This window comes from Lycium ferocissimum, chromosome 4 (assembly GCF_029784015.1).
Source record: "Lycium ferocissimum isolate CSIRO_LF1 chromosome 4, AGI_CSIRO_Lferr_CH_V1, whole genome shotgun sequence".
Classification (NCBI taxonomy): Eukaryota; Viridiplantae; Streptophyta; class Magnoliopsida; order Solanales; family Solanaceae; genus Lycium; species Lycium ferocissimum.
The window spans coordinates 17,039,588-17,061,244 of NC_081345.1; the positions used below are offsets into that span (position 1 = coordinate 17,039,588).

The 21,657-nt window shown below is 36.2% G+C and overlaps 1 protein-coding gene across 1 annotated transcript; it reads left to right on the plus strand.

The window, feature by feature from the left end:
• Positions 1-6,026: 6,026 nt before the first annotated feature.
• Positions 6,027-21,514, plus strand: LOC132051651 (E3 ubiquitin protein ligase RIN2-like). Its single transcript, XM_059442810.1, has 13 exons — positions 6,027-6,187; positions 7,542-7,937; positions 12,206-12,283; positions 13,541-13,627; positions 13,709-13,830; positions 17,118-17,214; positions 17,320-17,425; positions 18,337-18,494; positions 18,617-18,754; positions 18,864-18,931; positions 19,024-19,254; positions 19,897-20,260; positions 21,083-21,514. Exons 2-13 carry the CDS (start codon positions 7,698-7,700, stop codon positions 21,137-21,139), a joined length of 1,746 nt encoding a protein of 581 aa, XP_059298793.1. The 5' UTR covers positions 6,027-6,187; positions 7,542-7,697; the 3' UTR covers positions 21,140-21,514.
• Positions 21,515-21,657: the final 143 nt, after the last annotated feature.

Here is a 21,657-nt window from a genome sequence, read left to right on the forward strand (position 1 = left end):
TGACCCATAGGGGACCCGCAAAGGAAAAATCAAAATTTTAAGTTAGAAACATGCTACCTATAGTCTAGATAGTCATAATCTCAAGTTTCATGGAGTTCTAACCCCAATTGAGCCTCCAACTTCATTAATTACACAAAACCTAACTTGTGCCAAAAACCCATAACTCAAATCCTTTGAAAATCCGTTTGAAGTTGGAAATCGTGTTTGAAATAGTTTACCCAATATTTATCAAGCTAATACCAAGAAATTTTCCCAAAACAAACCATGATTAATAAGAGAAACTCCATTTTTGACTTAGGGTTCATAACCCATAAAATCCCTATCCTAAAACATGATTCCTAGCATGAAATTTCTAACCAATTAAAGATATACTTGTAATAAGATGATACGGAACTTACCTAAATGAAGATTCTTGAAAATACCCTCAAAATCGACCTATGCCCAGCTCCCTAGGTCTTAAAATGTGTTTAGAGTGAATGAGGTTCGAATTTGGGAAAAAGAATTAAGGTGTTCTGTTTTCACAATTTCCGAGGAAGCGAGGGCGAGGCTCGCAGGTGCGACCTCGATTTTGCAGAAAATAATCAGCTGAAGCGGAAGCCACTAACTTTTCGAAATTCCGCAGAAGCGGGCGCGCAGGTGCGGTTGCACCGGAACCAGAAAAATCAGATTTTTCACTAAGTTTGATCCAACCCTCGAAACTCGTCCGAAATCTCTTGAACAAACCAAACATGCAAACTTATCATAAAACCCGCTACGAACTCGCTCGCGCACTCGAATTTCCCGAAAGAGGTCACCTTGACCCGGGGTTGACCCAAGTCAACTCCAACCAAACCAAAACCAACATTTCCGACCAACGATCCAAACCCAAACGGACGCCTCGGGACCCAAGTCAAAGGCTCAACTAAGTCAAAAATCACCTTCCGGGCCTAGCAGAACTATCAGAATTCGATTTCAGATGCAATTTCTCAAAAGTCAACTCTTTTTCACTTATTTAACTTAGAAAACTCTAAAATCCTTAAAACCAACCAAGACTCGTCCAATTCGCCTCCAGTATCGTGCCAACCATCCCCGCAAGTCATAAATACGACAAAAAGATTACGGGAAGGGTATTTTAGAGAAAACGAGTAAAATGCCTAAAATGACCAAACGGGTCGTTACAATATTACAAGTGTGTCTCTGATTCTGGAAGAATAGACGTTTTATTAGTTTATTTATCATTATACTTCTGTTCAGTTGGTTCCAGATCAGTTGATGATTTAATCAGTCGTTGAAGGCTAATGAGTTATGATAGAGATAGATGATGCTTACTACATAGATACATGTGATACATTTCTTTCCGTGTTGAGTAGATCTACCAAGTCTAAATAATCGTATTGTATAACTTCTGAAGATTTTCATCGTGGTACTTGTGTTTTCAATTCAATTACCACTACATTTTTATATTTATGGCTCACCAAGCTTGAGCCTAAGTCTTCATGGTTTTTGTTGGGCATTTCCATATGGTCCCTGGCCATGAATGACCCACAACGGCGAGAAATTAGGAGTTCATTAAAATAGAGATTATAAACGAGCTTGACGACAAATTCATTTACAATTGAGGAGGCCATAATGGTGAGAAATTAGAAATTCATTTAAATATAGATTATCTGCTTAAAATGATCCTACTTTACTATTTTACACGATAAATCCACGAACTTCCACTAAAAAGAAAGGCTTAACCCATCACTTGGAGAAACAGAAATTGTTAATGGTTTGAATTTGAAATTGAGTACACTTCTCTTCAAGGTTTTATTGATTTATCATCATTAGCTTTAATAATAAAATCAAATTGCTACTGTAGGATATGACTACATAAAATTAGTTTCATCAGCAAATCCAACCACAAAGATGTAATGCAACTTGATGGTTTGTGTTGTGCGGCTGTAACAAGTTTCAGATCAATATACCAGATATTCCATTCTCCATTAAGTTAAAGATATTGATGGTATCTATAGGAACGACTAATCAGGTGTGCCACTTTTTTCTTTTCATAAGTAGTCATTTTAGATGATATCTTATGTGATTTTTATCTTCTTTATGGTTAATTAGATGTGTCTGGCCCCTTAGTACTAATTTTAGACGTGTCTTGCTTCTTATTATAAATTTTAGAGTTGGGTTTCATTTTTAAAAAAATAATGGGTTGATGAAAACTTGAGTTGAAAGTTTTGGAGAAGGGTGAATATTAGCTTGATGAATCAGAATAGGTAATACTAGACATGTTTAATTCAGAATGTCTTCCATGCATGGTAAATGTTGTTGTTGCATTTTCCCCCGATTGAATTGCAATTTATTCTAAACGTAGTGCCTAAGTAATATCTTGTGGATGAACTATGATATTTCTACCAAAGTTGTGTAGGCCCTAAGAATGTTTGTCCAGTAGTATAATAATATGCACCAATTCAGACGACCGATCAACTGCAAGATTTAGATTGATGTTGAAGTAGACAAAATAGGAGAAGAAAATTTCATGTCTTAATAGTTGTCTTACAATGAGATAACTGTAGTTCGTCTCCCCTGCAGGTTCATGGTTTGCAACATCTTATGGAGTTCGATCATGAGATTAAAGATAAAGCTGAAGCTGAAATGGAGAAAGAATAGGAGCTCCTTCAAATAAGTCTTGGGTAGAAGGGAAAAGGACTAATTCAGAGCGCATATGACGCTGAGGATGCTGGAAGTCCTCCTTTAGGGAACATTGGTAATGTGCCTAAAGTAACTGTTTATGTAATTATGTATAAGAAACGACAATCAAAGAAATTATGATATTAAAAAGTAAATAAAAATAGCACATAATGAGTTTGACAATTGCTAACCTACCCAGATCTAAAGAAAAGTAGCATTACCACGCCTGAATTGCTTTGTTTGAAAATTTAGCAACTGGAAACTCTCTAGTTGAAGATAATGGATTTTGGCTCACAGGTTCCTTACCCGTACTCTTAGTGTTCAGCACCAAGTGTTCTTTCTATTCTTCTAATTAAAACAATTGCTTTTCTGTTCTCTTATGACGTTTATAACTCAAACCTTTACACTTACTTATAATAAGAGGTCAAGAACCTGGAAAGGGAAAAAAATTATGGGAGTATTAGGTTTGGGTTAGTGTCAATCTTTTATGCCTATGTTTTCATATGTATTTCAAGTGTTTCGTCATTTGTTGGGTGCAGTTTACGAAATATGACTAACGGGAGAGGTGAGTTGCATTGTCCGGGGTGTATTTCAAGTGCTTTATATCTCATACCCATCACTATTGCAACCTTTACTATTTTTATCCCTTTTAGATTCTTTATCTATTAAAATGGTCATTCGAGGTTTGCTCTCCACGTTTCAAAAACACTTCCATCACTGCACATATAACCCCTTTTCCATGTTTATATGAAGTTTTCTTAATGGATGATAGGGAAATTTGTTTCCTTTCTTCTTCAGGAATCTGATTGAGTCAGTAGACATCTCCTATGCCTAGTGTACAACTGTATAGACAAAAGTAATCAGAAATTGATAAAATAGTTTTTAGATGATGTATTTTATCTATATTTTCTGCTCGAGATTCGTTGTGTTTATAGGCCTTTAGAATATGATGCAAGTTTTTTGACAGGATTCATTTGCAGTCATCCAAGTTCTTTGTCTTGGGATTTCTCTGTCTTGGGAGAACAATACTATCTGTGAAGACATATGGCTTTCAACAGGATCCTTTGCGAGAGTTATTGTGTTTTTATTCTTGGACAATGGAGCACCTCTTAGTCACTGTTTAGTTCAGTATACCTCTGTGTATGTTTGAAAAATTTATGGGAATTTATTTTTCTATATTATTATGCAATGAGGCCTACAACTCAAATTGGTTGCTCCCTTACAATAGTATACTCTTGCTTTCACGTGGAAGAGAGATCTAATGTCAAGCTTTAAAGATTTCTTTTGGATTGAAATAGCCTATGAAACTGGTGTAAACATTTGATGCGGATAAGTATTTATTGTTTGCGGAACATTTTTGAAGCCAGATTTTAAACTAAATATGCATTCTCTAGCATTGATTTGGTACTCATTTCCTCATGCCCATCTTAGGATGCAGCGGAATAGTTGAAAAGTCTGGTAAATAGATATCGAGTCTCATAGAATCAAATTAGAAAAAGAAAAAGAGGAAAAAACCCTTTTAAATATGTCGATGGGATATGATAAGAATATGTTTTTTTGGTTTCCATATAAAAATGTCTAAAGTAATGGCAATCGTGATATGATGTTAAGTCTCTATTTAGATTTTCAATATAAACTTTCTGTTTAAGTATATATTATCGATGACGTTAAATTTACTATATTAATAGTTATATTTATTTTTCACAAATTTATTGATTTTAAATATATCAATGCTCGATGACAAAAAATTTATTTTATAAAAAAATAAGTTAATAATGTTTTACGATTAGTTTCATTTGATACTTGTTGCGCATCGCGCGTGTACAAATGCTAGTACATCCTAAAAATAATAAAAATAACTTTTGCATGCTTAAGAAGAAAGTTCAAACCAAAACTTAGAATTAGCATATATGTTTTTCGAAACAAAGACTTATTCATAAAAAACAAATCTTAACTGATTTCGAATACTTAGTACCAACTATTTTCTTTATTAAACTCATAAAAAACTATCTCATGAAAACTACAAAACTTTGTTATCCTCACTTATATATAGTGATGATAAAGTATCCGTCCAGAGTAAATGCGAACATTTCACAGATCATGTTGAAAAATTTAAATATCCAAAAAGATCACATTTGTGACAGTTTAGAACATTTAAGGGACCATATTGAGAAATCCAAACATCTCATAGGATCACATTGTGACATTAATTTTCATAGGGACCATAACGAGTTTAACCTTTAAATCAAAATACTCAGGAAAATTTATTTCAATTAAAAGAAAGGGTGCAACAGTTTGTAACCTGTACCGTTTACAATAAATTTTTGTATTATTTTTTATTAATGAGCGTGAAAACAATTATACCCTTATGTGAAAGAGCTACTTTTTCTTAACTGTACTCAATTCTCAAAATACATCTAATAAATAGAGCTAGCATAGCAAGTTATACCTTATGTTTATTATTTTTCTTAATGAGCATGAAATGAGCTAAATCGATACTTATTTTGAAATGGAGGAAGTATTTACTTTTTTTTTTTCACTGCACTAAAAAAAAAAAAAAAAAAGAAAGGTGAAAACACTTGAGCACCCGATTCTGAACAGCCTATTAAGAAAAGGACAGAGGAAAAAATAATCAAGAAAAGGACAAAATAATGGAATAATAATTAGAGAAATACTGGGACAAGGAGTACGTATATTTAAACGACTCTCTATAAAGTAATAGTATATAATGTACACAATAAAATAAACAGGATAATATATCTCCAAGAAAGTCGCATATTTGGCCATGAGAAATATTTATTTTTTTGAAATATTTTTTCAATTTATTTGAAAATCAATGTTTGGCCATAAAAACTTCAAATACAAAAATACCTAAAATTCTGTTTTCATTTTCAGTACATTCAAACAACAAAATATTATTTTTTTCAAAAAATATAACTAACGACAACTCACTCTAACTTCAAAAATTTCAAATAAAGTGAAAAATATTTGATTTTTATTTCCTCCGTTTCAAAATAAATGATTTTTTTAGACTTTTCATTTATTTCAAAATATATGGTGCTTTAGCATTTCAAGAAAAAATTGGTTTTATTCTTATTTATATAATCAATAATCATTAAGTAGTTTTTTTTTTAAGCAATTAATTCAAATGTCAACTTAGACAAAGGTAAAATTTAATTAAGGGTAAGTTAATAAAAATACTTATAATTTTCTAGAAAATTAATTTCTTAAACTGTATGTATAAGTTAAAAACACCATTTATTATCAACGGGAGGGATTATGTCCAAACGCCTACTAGGACAAGGAGTCGTATATTTAAACGACTCTCGATAAAGTAAAATGTAACAAAAAAACCATATAGTAAGAATATAATATAATCTCCAAAGGCAATTCTAAATTACCTAAAGTTATAGTGTTTCTATTCTGTGAGACTTCAATTTCTTGCAAAAGACTGATCGATTGACATGAAGCTGAAGATCTCAGACTAAACTGTTTCTGCTTTCATATTTGTCTGAGATTTTTTTTACAGGTTCGCTATTCTCTCGATTTTCGTGTCAATGTCTATGCCTTTTTTACATTTATTTTACATAGATAAGATATATACTAATTCAGTTGTTCATCACTCAATCCTTTAGTTAGATCTTTGTGTGCTGAATTTAATTGTTTGGTTTTTTCTCTTTCAAATTCTTATTTTGATGCACAAAAGATTTAGCCTCTTTTTATGTCTTTGCTAGTTCTAGGGTTTTGCTAATTGAATTGTTGACTTTTCTTCTAAATACAAGAATTGTTTCCTCAATTGGAGTTTGTTGGCCTGCCTGTTTCAATTTGTTTATCTTACTTTCCCTTTTAGTTTGTTTTAAAAAGAATGTCCCTTTCCTTTTTTGGCAACTCTTTAGTTCCAACTTTACATATGGCTGGAATTTTGGTACATTCGACATAACTTTAGTTCAAGATCACAAGATTCAAAAGTCTTTCTTTACTATCTTAAACTCTGTGCCAAGTCAAAACTAGACAAACGAATTGAAACGGAGGGAGTACTTTGTTTGGCGTGTGAAGAATCATATGTATATGCTTAGTAGCTGTTGTTAAATGAGGATCACTTTTTTAGCTGGGCATTCCATCAGATGGGTGAAGTTTGGTATATTCTCAGTGGAATCCATGAATTGTTAGATCGATTAAGTGGATTCAACAGTCAAAATATTTTAAATAGCTCCCAGGAAAAAAACTAAGCTTTATAGCCTGTTTGACCAAGCTTCTAAATCAACTTATTTTGGAAAGTGCTTTTCAAAAAAGTACTTTTGGTGAGAAACAGTTTGTGTTTGGCCAACTAATTTAAAAAGCACTGTTGAGCAGCAATTAGTGTTTGACCAAGTTTTTACAAGTGCTTGTGGGGAAAAGCGACTTTTTTAGCTTCTGAAAAACAACTTCTGCTACTCCCCAGAAACATTTATTTTCTCCCCAAAGTTTGACCAAACACCTCACTTTTAAAAAAAAAAGTATTTTTTGGAAAAAATAAGCACTTTTGGCCTCCCCAAAGCTTGGCCAAACAGGCTATTAGTCTCATAATAGTTCGGAAGGCATATGAATCCTCAATATCCGTTCTGCTCCTGATAAACTTGTTTCATTCAGATGCTTAATAAGTACTCTTTTGGATAACATAAGGTGGGGAGTACCAATCAGCTTTTTCAATACTATCCCCAAAGGAAACATGAATAGGAGAGAGTAGGCAAGATACTTGTGAGGGTGAACTATAGGCTTTAACAACTCCGATACTGAGCGTGCTGTCAGCCTGTCACTCTATTTGTTGATACATGACGATGTTTCTTCCCCTTTCTGTTGTTTTATTGAGGAAATAATCTTGGATTTCTTTGCTTTTGATGTAGATTTCTGCTTTAAGTTCCACTACCTATCAGAATTAGAGGGACTGCTTGCGGTATACTAAGTTGCAGCAAGCAATTTTGAGGGCGAATGATCATGCTTACTCGTTCTAATGAAAATCTTGGATTCCGTTTGCTCTGAAAGAAATAAATATATTTGCCATGGGCGTAAGCTACTTGTCAGTTTCAGCGGTCTGCACTGTTCTGAGCTATGTTGGACTTCAGTGTTGGATGGGAATTTCAGTCGAGAAACTAAAATCAGATGGACTGATTGGGGAGAGTATTATCAACTTTGGGAATGAAAGACGTGTATTTGAGAACCTTTTAGGTTCGCAGACAACAATTGCTCTGGGAGCCAATTTTGCAGTTAACGTATTTATCCTGCTGGTTTTGTTTCTTAAGGTACTTATTCTTTGCACATTGAGTTGAATGGTGATAGCTGATATTGTTATCATGGGCTGGGATATTACGTACACATCATTAAGTTCTTCTTTTAAAGCTATGGGTAAATCAGGAAATATTACTTGTTCTATTATAATGTAAAAGTAATCCTAGCCAAATAGATTACGTTCACCCTGGCATAACGTTGCAGTCCTTACTGCGTACAGTTACATGTGACCCTGTCACTTCTCCTTTTTTTTTTTTTAATTTTTTTTTTCATCTAATCAAAATAGGAAAAGTTGCTGCCATGTGACCAGGAGGTCACGGGTTTGAGCCGTGGCAACAGCCCCTTATAGAAATGGAGGGTAAGGCTGCGTACAATAGACCCTTGTGGTCCGGCCCATCCCGGATCCACGCATAGCGGGAGCTCAGTGCACTGGGCTGCCCTTTAATCAAAATAGGAAAAGTGATAAGGTAACATGTAAGGACTGCAAGGTTATGCCAGAATAAACCCTAACAGATTATACAAACTGGCAGCCCTGGACATGAAGCGGAAAAGTGGAGCATGGTAGTTGATACTAAAAGGCTCAAACCAAGTAATATCGAAGGACAAGCTTTTGATGGAGGGAGAATGGGACCTAGATGTTTCACAAATATTCCGTGGAAGGAAATGATAAGTTGCATTGAGAAAGTAGCAAATGAAGTTCTAGGTGTGTCTAAAATTCTAAAGACCTCAACGACAACAATCATGGCGTTGGAGTAGGAGATGCGAAGAATTACTTAAAAAAAAAGAGAGTAGTGGAAGAAGTTACCAACAGCAGAAGATGGAGAAGCTTTTGAAAGGTATAAGAGAACAAGGAGAGAACTGAGAACCTAAGTAGGATATTAATGAATCTTGAGGTAAAGCCTTAGATAGATGACTTCTACCCGGAAGTAAGGGATGTGGGAAGGAAAGAAAGAAATATATCAGCTAGCACGATGGAGAGAGAAGAGGGGTAGAGGTTATTTATTTTTTTGATAAAGAGGGCTAGAGATAACTGTGGTAAAGATGATTTCTAACTAAATTTGAGAGGAGATAGTGCGATCAAACAAAAATGAGAATCCTACTTTGATCAATTTCTCAACAAAAATCACGACGATAAATTTTCTGATTTTTTCATACATATGTGGAGAAACCTTGGTACACTCCATAGAAATAAGTTACCCAACTTACCTTTTTTGGCTTATAAGCTGTTTTCAACTTATAAGCTGCTTTAGATAAGCTAAGCCAAACGGGCCCAATTATTTTTTTGGGCTTATTTTAAGCACAAAATGGCTTTAAGCTGGCCAGCCAAACACTCAAAAAAGCTGAAAACAGCTTATAAGCTGTTTTCAGCAACTTATAAGCAATCCAAACGGGCTCTTAGAAAAACTTGCGATCTACTGGTCTGTGAGACTTATTTGTTGTGTTACCAGTTGCTAGGGCAACAGCGTGCGCAGTTTGACTCGATAATGGGAACTTCTATTTTCTTTTTTGCTCTGCGCTGGTTTTCTTCTGCCCTTGATGAGACTTTATGTTTGAGCTCCTGTGCTGTCCTAGCTCCTTTGTGAGGGCCAAGCTTATGTCATAGTGCTATTGGGCTCCAGGGGATAAAATCTAGTTGAGTTTCTATTGTTTGCTTTTGTTTATTCTTCTCTCCTCTTCAGACTAGGTTATATTCTCTTCTTGGGCCCACTATAGAATTTTTGGGTTATTCATGCAAAAACCCACAAGTCTTGGCTCCGGCTTTTCTCTCTGTTTTCTTTTGGCCATTTTACTCCAAATTTCAGTTCTCGAGTTTGAGTAGAATTCCCTGCCCCTCAATTTGAAACTAAAGTTGGCAATTCTCGTCTTCACATGCCTCATACTGACTTTTTCAACCATTGCTCCTCCCAGCTTGTTCTCCTCATCTTCCTCCTTCCGTTATCTTTTTAAGTTTGATAGAATATCATAGAGAAGTGAGTCGACTATGAATGGAAGGATGATTCTTTCATCCACCACAAACAAAAAATCTTGCTGATATCTTCTTAGATCCGGTAATTGTTGCCTCATTAATCTTGACCATACCCCCAGCGGATTGCTAACATCTCCACATTGTGTGGGATACCATAGACATGAAGTGAACCTACTAGTCTTGCCCATGTCTTCTTTTCTTCAAACATTTCGTACTGCACCCCGTAGGCCATTACTTTCCTTACCAGTTTACTGTAAGTCTGCTCTGTCATTCTACTATCTACCCTTGCTCTATTCGCTTTGTCCTTTGATGGCAATTTGATTAACAGTAACCCCCTTCTAGCTTCTCTACCCTCCCCTGAGGGCCTGTGCCGTTTATGATTCACCCATCTATAGCGGACTAAAACCAACACTCCTTGAGAACCTCTCGATGTTCCTGCTAAGAATGCCTAAACCATCGGGCTCTATTGTCACGAGGCTCCTCTCTTGCTTCATGAGCCCAACGGCCCTTGTTCCTTTTGTAATACAAAGGCTTTATCTCCATGTTAGAATGTTTGCAACTCATGCATATGTTGAAACTTTTAGGCATTAGCATTGGGACATCAATAGAGATATCTCCACAAATAACATTAGTACAACTCTTTGAAAAATCAGGATCCACATACTGCGTCACAGTATATGTAAGAATAGATGATAATTCATTTAGGCTTGCACCAAAACATTAATTGTTCTCTCTGTATTTATTTTCAATATTGGTTGGATAAGCTATTGTTCTAGGATTTTAGTATTTTTTCTTTGGGATGTGTTTTGGACTCGTTATAGTATAATCCAGATAGGAAGTATGTGGTTATTAGTTTTGGGAAAGAATACAAGTACCCCTTAGTCTGATCTTAAATTGATCTGGTTGATTTTTTACAGAGATTAGGAGAAAATGTTTGAATGATTATGTACAATATATTTGAATGTGGTCAAAATATCCCCACAAAGGTAGAGGTAAGGCAGTGTTTTGGACGGCGCGCGGTGACAAAAGGCGACAAGCTTTTTGAAGTGCGGCGCCAATAAATGCCAAAAAATTAAAATATTTAATTGCATATATAAATAATCAAAATCTGACTAGCAAATAACATATTGGCAAATATTTCAATTCAAAAATTAAAAGTAGATAGTAGATACTAAAAGTCTAGAACTTGAATGACTCAATAATTCATAAGTGACAAGACAAGCAATACTAAAATTCAAGCAATATTGCAATACTAAAAGTCTATTCAAATTCAAGATCTTCAATAGAAAAAAGAGGAGAAAATAGAAAAAGAAAAAAACAGAGGAGAAAAAACAGGGACACGTACAGAAAAAGAAGAAGAGAATAGAAGGAGGAAAAAAAAATGCAGAAGTTGCCGGAAACAGAGGATTCGTCGCCGGAAAAAAAAGAAGAAGAAAGAAGAAGAACTGAAGAAAAGCGGAAGTCGAAAACAGAGGAGGAAGAAAGAAGAAGGAGAAAGAGAGAGCGTACCTGAAAAGCTTGAAGGAGAAGAGAGGAGGAGGGGAAAAAAAAAACCCTAGCCGCTGTTTTGCTTTTGATAATAAGTTTCATTTAAGTGTTCAACTTCTTTTAATTGCTTTTTTTTTTTTTTTTTTTTTTTTTTTTTTTTAAAACCCACTGTCGCCTCGCCTTCACTAGCGCCTCGCCTCGGCGCAAAGGCGCGCCTTTTGAAGGTGACCTTGCCACAGCCCTAAAAGGCGACAGAGCCACGCCTCGCCACACCTCTTGCCTTTGGCGAGAAGGCGCTCGCCTTTCACAACACTGAGGTAAGGTCTGCGCACATCCTACCTCCCCAGAGCCCACTTGTGGGATTACACTGGGTATGTTGTTGTGGTGGTCAAAATATATTAAAATACTGGTTTCAAGATGTGAAAAAGGTGTAAAGATATCACATCAAGTTGAAAACAGTATAATGTTTTCATATATTAAGAAAATGTTGACCTTGTCATTGAAGAAAAAACATTTTCAGGGACGGATTAGAAATTAGATAAAAATATGGGGAGGTGGAATATTTGCTTGATTACTTCCAAATGGACACTCTTTCAGCCTTATTGAATGTCTAACAAATCTTTAATTTCTTCTTTCGGTTTCTTGGATATTCGTGCATGCAATGGCTTGAATGTCTCTGATTATTGGCGTGAACATTAAAAATAGGACTTCTTAGTGCTTCTAGTGAAAGTTCATGGGAAAATTAGGTATCTCTTTGTGTACCTCAATCATTTTCAAATAGTATGGAGTACCTTTTACAACACAAATTCTTTTCACAACTTTCTGCAGACAATATTCTTTGGAGATTTGCACTCGTCAGAAATCCGGAAGCTGGCTGAGCGCCTTATCAATTATGTTATTTCCAAGGTAAATATCTTATTTACATCATACATGAATAGTAGGTGGTATATAGAACCTTGATGACTTTTTTTTCTTTTCTTTTCCCTATTGAGGACTATTGTTTTGACTCAAACTCTTTAACTCTGTGACCGATGTTGACGAAAATTATGCAACATATGGTGTTGGCATTGTTTCAATTTGATTTTACTTGTTAAGAACTTTTTAAAGTGTTATATTCCTCAAGGTATCTGGTCTATTGGTTGTTGTGTGAATATGCACCTCTTTAGAGCAGGTATACTGCAGTATCAGAGATGTCAAGTTGTTTGGTCTTGACTCTTTATCTACTCATGATGGCTTTTGTTAGTTAATCTTCGTGAATGCAAAATTTGCTGACTTATGTGTTCACATAGTTTATTTGGTAACGGTAGAGGATAAACTATCCTTTGACCTAATGGAAGCGATCGTTTCCAGCGACTTCCATGTGTTATATGAAAAAAGAAATTTTAGCTACTGGGTCAGATGGAAGTCCCTAAGGCTTGCAATTGCAATGTTCATAGTTGATCTGTTGGGTTGGTGTGTGCAAAAACAAAAGTCCTGTTATCAAATTCTGGTTTAGTTGTTTGATTGACAAACTTTGCCCCACCTGCTTGGGGTTGCCTTTGAATAATTAATTACTCCTCCTTAGAAATTTGCTACTGATTATGATTTATATTTCTTTTACTTCACCTTTTAAATTTTTTCCACTTTTTATTAGTATAATAATATATGTGAACCCAATTTAGCAAATTTTGGAATAAGCGAGCTCTGGCAGATGCTTGACAAGGTGTCCGTATGATAACATTTTTTTTTTTTTTTTTTAGGAATCCGATGATACACAATCTTTCTTATTAAGAAAGCTTAAGTTTGAGGATTTTTTTTCGATATATGAAGTTTAAGCTTTTATAAGCTCTTTTAATACAACATTTAGGCTTTGAATTGTTTCAAACTGTTGGCTTGATCAGATTGGATATGTCTTGTTGCCGTGTTCTTTCACTGAGGAGCAACTGCAGTAGTTCTGATTTCTGAATCACTTTTCTGCAATGATCTAGAACATTTCAAACTCTGTTTGAGACTTATAGCTCCATGTTTATCATTTGCTAGTTTTACAGTCTACATTCATGTTGTCATCTACGTGTGTAAACCTTACACTGATGTGGTCAATGAAGTCATTAACGCATTATGCTTTCCTCTGATAGTGATATTAGAAGTGTTTTAGTATTTCTGTCAACTGATAACTACTTCCAGGGAACTTTTCTTCCATTGGTAGTTCCACCGACGCTATATCAAGCAGGCCTGTGGTCAACGTGGCTAGCTGTTCTTTGCTTTTTAAAGGTATCTACTGTTGTGTATTCTAAGCTATGGATATTGGGCTTTTGAGTTGTCTAACCTTGGACAAGATCTACATATATACAGATGTTTCAAGCTTTAGCTAGGGATCGACTTGAACGATTGAATGCCTCTCCTTCAGCTACTCCCTGGACATACTTCCGTGTGTATTCTGCCTTATTGCTGGTTTTCTCAGCCAACTTACTCTGGTACTTCCTAGACCTAAATCTGTTTGTTGTGCATTACATAATAGCAGTCATTTTTATTTGAAGACCATATTTAGTTTTATGGATGTTGAAGGTATTGTACGTGTGTTGTCTTTCTTCATCTTTGAACTATTGCTGTGTTGGCAGCAATTATGTCTCCACAGATATAAGTCTGACAGCTTTAATCTGTCTGCGTACACTTTACCCTCCCCAGACCCCACATTGTGGGATCCAACTGGGTATGTTGTTGTTGTTGTTGCTTTGGGCAAATTTCATGGCATGAGGTCTTCCCTTTCATGAGTGTTTTAACTTAAACCTACCTGGTTGGGATAATGGTGAAGATGTCCTTGGGTGTTCTATTACAGCCTTTGTGATATTAATGGCCATTGAGGGGGTCAAAAATAATATTCTCCGAATGGTGCGAGTTGGATTATAGGGTTTATCTGCTTACTGCTGACGACTGGTGTCAGCATGTTACAAATTTGGTGTAGCTGTAGTATCCATCCGGACTAATCAAACAAAACATGGTTCTTTGACTCGAGAATACGGAAGAATATTCTTTACCAGATTCAGTCGCGCAGCTCCTTCTACAACCTCAATCACAAGTATTGCCTTTATCGGGTCAAGGTCTGACCTTCAATAGAGTCATTTCGAGATTGAAAGAATCTTTTGCGAAGGTGACCAAATCATTCTTGAGTTGGTTGATACCATATATTCTGTCATCAGAGAGACTGCTGCAAACTGGAGAATGAAAGGGAGAAGCAGCCCAAAAGATGGCACAAAGATCTGCCACAAAGCCGAGAATGAGAATGAAAAGGAGAACCGACCAGTGTTGTCAAAGGTGCGCTTAAGCCCTGAAGCGAGGCTCAAAACTTGTTGAGCGCTTTGCCTCGCTTTATGTGCGCTTCAATGTCGTCATCAAGGCTCTAAGACATACTTTTCCTTGCCATTGAGCCTCTCTTGAAGAGGTGACACTAGATGATTGATATTTCACTTTATCGTAATGTTTTTACAATTTCTTTGTCCATATATTTGTTATTCATGCTTACTATTATTAGTCTTTGACTAAACATACATATATTTGTAATTTTGCACCATTGCGCTTTTTTTCACTAAAGCCCACGCTTTATTTGCGCTTTGCGCTTACAGCCCCAGCTAAACTTAGAGCTTTTTTGCGCTTTTCGCTTTTGATAACACTGGAACCGACGAGCGATGAGGCTGAATCAAGAATAAGTGATTTGACTAGTTCTTTTTTTTCATCAATTCTTAGGAACTATACAAAAGATTTAGAACATATTGGAGGAAGGATACACACAGTACTCTGACAAGGTAGCTTGAGTTGTGTTCTCCTTCATTTCCTATCCTTATATAGGAATTAGATCTCTCACTTTTCCAAATGGAGAATTCTACCATAATTAATCTTTTTCTTTTGACAAGATTCCTGCTTTACACTTGTAAGACATTTCTTCATTTGATGTTTATTCCCTCTTCTCAACTTTCATTATAAGACTTGATTCTGAGACAAGGTTTCTTCTTTTAATGGCGAGTCTCTTCGGTTCTTCTTTCTGGCAAGAGGAAAATTCTTGATTTGAAATCTTCTTTTACGCGCGTCTTCTTTTACAAAATAATATCGAATTCCATATCATCGTCGTCTTATGATTTTCCTTCTTTTTAAGGCAATATTGACAATGATGTGATATTCCTTCGTCAGCAAATAGTTCACATAGCTTTTTCAGAGTGACCAGATATCTTCTCAAGCTTCCCCTTATCTTTTCTGATAAGCTTCTTAGATATCGTACATTTGCTATCTAGGCTCATTCTTATCCTTACAACTTATTGTCACCATTTTCTCAGTCAAGTTGTATAACCAAACTTTTTCGCATCGGCTTCTTCTTTTAGAGGTTTATATAATACTTGATGCCTAGCGCTCTTATGAGAAGTACCCATTCTTATGAAAATCTTGGAACTTGATCTTCTTTTTCCTTTTCTACGATTCCACGTAATTGACTAGTAGAACCTATCTTTATCAGATAATTACTAGTATCTGAAATTTTCTAGAGACCCAGCCATTATGCGTTGATCCTTTAAAGCCAAAAGAGTGAGAACAATAAGTGAAAGTTGAGGATTTGCGGGGCACAAGTTGCGCATTCGAGAAAGTTGCCTAGATAGTAGAGGAAGCGAAGTGGCAGAAAAGGTTAAATAAGTTAACTCAAGGATCTCTAATATTTTGATAAATAGAAATTGTTTCTTAAATTCATACTTCTGAGGGAACTATAACCTTGAAAAATGATTAATATTGATCCAATTAGAAGGAAAATACGAAATGTATTAAATATATTACGAGCTTAGAACTAGATAATGTAGAAAAATTATTTGAATATATACAAAAGAGTGATGAAAAACTAGACGAACTTAGTCGAGAAGTGGTTATATCAAGAACTATCAACAATAAAGAATTAGAATTCTTCCTATAGTTATCATTAAGGCTATTAGAACTAAAACAATTGCTTAACTCGTGAAGAAGTCCACAAAAAAAATCATTGGTATCAGAGCAGCAATTACAGACAGCTTGTATGGTAATGGGTTCCTATTGTCTGCATGGAGAGTTAAGCCTCTTAGTGGGGTACCTATTATCACCCTAAGCCCATCATGAGAGATGGATTTTCTACACCTAGCCCTGAGAGAATCCATTGCCCTCAGCTCTCTGCTTCCCTTTCAAAACCTTCATCCTTGTTGGGAGGCCTGGAATTGGTGGTGTCTTGCATCTTGTTCCTTTCCTAGGAGCCCTTTCTGTTCTTTTAAAGTTTGGAGTATATATTCTAAAAATTTAGGTGTGTTTGAGTGAATGATCGAACAATAAGAGACCTTGTTCCATAAGGTCCCTTCTTTTGATAACCGAGAAATTCTCAAGAGCCAGTGATACCGAGAAATTCTCAAGAGCCAGTGATACACAGTTCGGAACTCGGTGGGTAGTGGGCGGCTCTACTGTTCTCTTAAATACTAGGCTTTTATCTGCGGCTATGTTTCAAACCCATGACGTGTGCCTACCCACGCATCATGCGTTGTACTCTTACCACTGGACCAAAGCCCTGGGACATGGTCCATAAGGGTCCCTTGTAGAAAGCATCAAAGGTCTTTACTTAAAACAATGTAGATGTTTGAGTGTTTGATTCTGTGTACTGGAACCAGATTTTCAGCTTCTTTTGGTGGGGGACATCTAAAGTGCTTTAAGCACATTAGCTGGTCTTTTTAAGACTTTTCTAACTACGCTTTTCTTTGTGTCCTTCCAGGATGAGGGCGTGCCTGGTCGTATATACAACAATAAGTTCATCCCTGTTTTTGTTATTGTTCTTTGAGCCTCTTAGCATAGCATTTGAGACGCTTCAGGTACTGTACATAAGAAGGGTATACTTTTTTTTTTTTTTTTTCCTTGTGATGCATAATAAAAAACATGTTGACAATCGCATTTTGTGTGCCAATCCTTCTCTGCAGGCTATTCTTGTTCATGGATTCCAGTTGCTGGACATATATATCAGTGACTCGGCAAATGATATTTCAAATAGCAGAATGTCGAAGCTCTTTGACATATCTGCTGCAGGTAAGTTTTATGCTGGTAACTTTTGCTTTAGGTGTTCTGGTTGATTAATTAATGAGCTTATGTTGATTTATTGGAGAGCTTACCTGTTACCTCATTTGCTTTGTATCGTGCTATTTTTGTTGCCATATTTCTCTTGATACCATGCTTTTTACCTTGATATTTGTTGTCACATCACTGTCTTTTCTTTCGAGCCGAGGGTATATTGGAAACAGCCTCTCTACCCCAAAAGGTAGGGATAAGGTCTGCGTACATCTTACCCTCCTCAAACCCCACTTGTGGGACCACACTGGGTATGTTGTTGTTGTTGCACTGTGCCTTACTGAATTGGATTTTGTGATTCAATGTTCTGCCTTTGAGATTTTATAATCAAACACACCTTACTCATAGCTAACGAAGGATATATGCAGGGGCGGATCTACGTGTTGTTGAGGGTGTTCACCCGAACACCCTCGACAAAAAATTACAGTGTATATATAGGGTAAATTTTCTGTGTTTATGTGCATATATTAACTTTTGAACACCCTCGGTAAAAAATTACAGTGTATATTTAGCTTTTTTTTTTTTTTTTTTTTTTTTTTACGAACACCTTGAATGAAAATCCTGGATCCGCCACTGGATATATGGCAATTTAAAATATGTTAAGGATATATATGTGCATCCTTTACTAATCCTGAGCTTGTCTGAATGTATATTCAGTTGAAAGGTTGCGTAAGATGTTTCCTTTCTGCTTCTGTTCTGTGGGTGGTTTCATGCTAAGTCTCTGGTCGAAAACACTTCTTAATCGCCTTCCGCTTACCTTGTTCATGCACGATTGATTTATATAGGATATTTACTCAAATAAGATATAATGATTCTCTTTATTGCTTCAGTCATCTCCGTTCCTCTATCTTACTCTTAAAAACCTCATGCAGGCTCATTTGGAGAATGGAAAGGCATGCTTATCCGGAATATGGGTTTTCTCCTGGACATGATGACTCTATTGATGGCCCTAGCGCATTATGTGCACATTTGGTGGCTTCATGGCATGGCATTTCACCTTGTGGATGCAGTTCTTTTCCTAAATATCCGTGTAAATATTTATCTGTATGAATTAATGTAATCTCATAATTTTTCAAAAATCTCTGTTGTTCTCTTCTGTCTAATGTTTAGTATGTCCATGCGCTGTTACTAAAATTAGTTCATCTTGAACAGGCTTTATTGAGTGCTATAGTAAAACGTGTCAAAGGGTTTATTAAACTGAGAATAGCATTGGGAACTCTTCATGGTGCACTTCCTGATGCAACTTTGGAAGAGCTACAAACTTATGATGATGAATGCGCTATTTGCAGGGTATCTCCCTCCCCCTTTTTATAGCTTCCTTGTTCTTATTCCATTTTCTTTTTTGTTTTATTCTTTTTGCTTTGAATAGATAAGCCTTTGATATGCTGGAAAATGACAGGAACCAATGGCAAAGGCGAAAAAACTATCTTGTAATCATCTTTTCCATCTTGCATGCTTGAGATCTTGGTATGGCTTATTCATTGCTTGAAATATTTACTGGGTTGTGCAAATTGCAATCTTAGGACAAATTCATAGACAAACATGGGAAATAATTACAGGTTGGATCAAGGTTTAACTGAAAATTATTCATGTCCCACTTGCCGGAAGCCGTTGTTTATAGGAAGAAGCGAGAATGAGGTAAATCCTCAAACCGCTGATGTTCGGGGTGATGAGCTGCTTGCTCGCGAGATGAGTATGGGACTTGATCAGTTGAATCTTCCTGGTCATGCCCTTCCAAATGAAGTTTCCCGCAATCAAACGCACAATCCTCTTGAAAGTAGTGATTGGAGGTCTGTTTTCTTATAACATTGTCGCTGATTGCTTCTCACCCATGTGCCACTATTGGTTTCAGCTAAAATCAGCATCTGCTGTGGAATATCATAATGTGCCTTTTGCTGCTCTATCTGATATATGTAGAAGTTTTGAAATGTAACAAGGATAACTGATATAGAGAAAATATTTGATAAGAGTGTCAAGAAAAGTCATTCGAGAAGAAATGAATTCATATATATATAAATGTGATTTTGGATATTTATGAAGGAGCCTTCACAAGTGTGAGAAGAGGTGGTGATATAAAGGATTTTTCCGTAACTATGTGATTTCTTCAAGGATTTGCGTTGAGCCTTTACTTGTTTACCTTAGTTATGTATGAGCTAGCCAATAATATGCCAGATGAAGTCCCATAGGACAAAGCTATTTTGCAAATGATATTGTCTTAATTGATGTAAAGCTGAAGAGAAGCTTGTGCTGTGGAGAATCTCAGGAAGTGTTTAAGGATAAGTAGAAATAAACTAAAATATATACACTGCAACGGGCCATTTTCTCTCTCATCCTCTTGATACTCTGTTGCTTATCAGTTGTCATCTGTTGCAGTAATTTCTGATCATCTTGAAACAGAGAGAGGTCACTAATTTTGCTCTTCCTGTCTACAGGGGTTCGGGAATTGATTCAGGTTGGTTGGGTTTAGATGGTGCTGGTCCATCTACAGGCATCAGGTCAGCGGGATTGGGTCGGGTTCAGACAGTGATGAGGCATCTCGCAGCTGTTGGAGAAACATATGCACAAACTGCTCTGGAAGATGCAGCCTGGAACATTTGGTCTATGCGTGCCTCCCAGGCTGGTACTTCCAGTTCAACAATCCCTCCTGCAGGTTCTGTGAGGCACGTCGCAGGTGCTGGAGGGTTACACTTGAGGACAACCTCACGTGCTGCAAACAGCAACATTCCGAACATACATACAATGGTTGAAACTGTTAGAGAAGTGCTGCCGCACATACCTTATGAAATAATTTTTGAGGTATGGTTACTTTTGACTTTTAGAGGCTTTCTCCCATGAAATATGAATGTTGTTTATTAATTCTATACAGCCATTTTACTTTCGCTGTGAAGTCCAAAAACCAGTAAAAGGGACTTGCACCTGGAAGGAGGAGGGCGGGGGGAGGGGTAGTTGTGCATCTACAAGTAGAGTTAGTATTAATTGTGGAATCTGAGGGAGATGAAAAAGCAAAATGAATGGCCGGTGTTCTCTCAGATAAATGGTAGGGCAGGGTTAATGAGGAAATTCATTGTTCTCTGATCTTCGTCCTAATTATTCCCCGTGATATGTTCTAGTCATTTATATTCTTCCCTTTATACCAAGTAAAAGAGGGTGGTCAAAGTTATGTTCTGGTGCGAAGTAGCAACAAGTCCATTTTTTCAAGAATTGTTGTTATCTGTTGTGCGGATGGTGGCAAATTTACACCCCAGATAGATATTACTGAACGTTAACTGACCATCTTGGTTGACATTCCTTGAATGCCTTGCGCTATTTCCCTTCCCCATCCCCCATCCTCCACTCCCCAACCTAAAAGGAAAAAGAAGCTAGAATATCTCGTAATATTAATGTTCTAACTCGTCCATCCTGATGGCTATAAATAGAAAGGGGCCTAAGTTTGCCTTGCTGCAATGTACTGCTGTTTCAAACATAGTAGTATACACTTGTAGCTAGTAATTTTATGGACTAATGAGTTATAACTTTGCTTCATCCATGAGCTATTCGTTATCTGTCTTTGATTTTACATTCATGTATTGGTGCTTCTTTCCAAAATGCAATTAAAAGTTGATAACTCTGAATTTGCAGGATTTACAGAGAACACACTCGGTAACTGTTACTGTGAATAATCTTCTGCACATGTGATTATACATACCTTTCTTTGTGATACCGTTGTGGTATGTCTTTCACTGAGGCAGGTCAAAACTGAAGCTCTGGTAGTGTACATGTGTGAGGTTTCCAAATATGTCGATGCCAAGCCTGTTACTGCATTATTATATCTGATATATATAAGTTTCACTTTTTTGTACATATAAATAACTTAGGCATCCTGCTGTTAGATACAAATTCTATAGTAATTCCTTTTTTCTTTTGCAAAATAAAAGAGCATATTCATTTGGCACACATGGTAGATATTGCCAATTTTACTTTGTTCGATAGTTCTACCAGCATATAACCGGCACTGAATAATATCTGGTGAAGCCTGTTGATTGTGGTATGCCAAATTCGAATTCTTTATTAGAGGATTTTGTTGGGAAAAAGGTTTCCAAGGAAACCGACTTGGATGCTTGTTTGAAGTGATTTTGGTGAACATTATTTCTTATCAATATCTCTAAGTTTAGACTAGTAGAGTCTGATGTTTAATGGAGATTTCTTTATATAAT

What these genes read in the sequence shown, in the direction of transcription:
- LOC132051651 (XM_059442810.1), top strand. Translation starts at nt 7,698, where the DNA reads ATGGGCGTAAGCTACTTGTCAGTTTCAGCGGTCTGCACTGTTCTGAGC. An exon ending in TTCTCAGCCAACTTACTCTG is followed by an intron (nt 13,831 to 17,117) that starts GTACTTCCTAGA and finishes GTGTCCTTCCAG; the next exon opens with GATGAGGGCGTGCCTGGTCG. An exon ending in CTTTGACATATCTGCTGCAG is followed by an intron (nt 17,426 to 18,336) that starts GTAAGTTTTATG and finishes AACCTCATGCAG; the next exon opens with GCTCATTTGGAGAATGGAAA.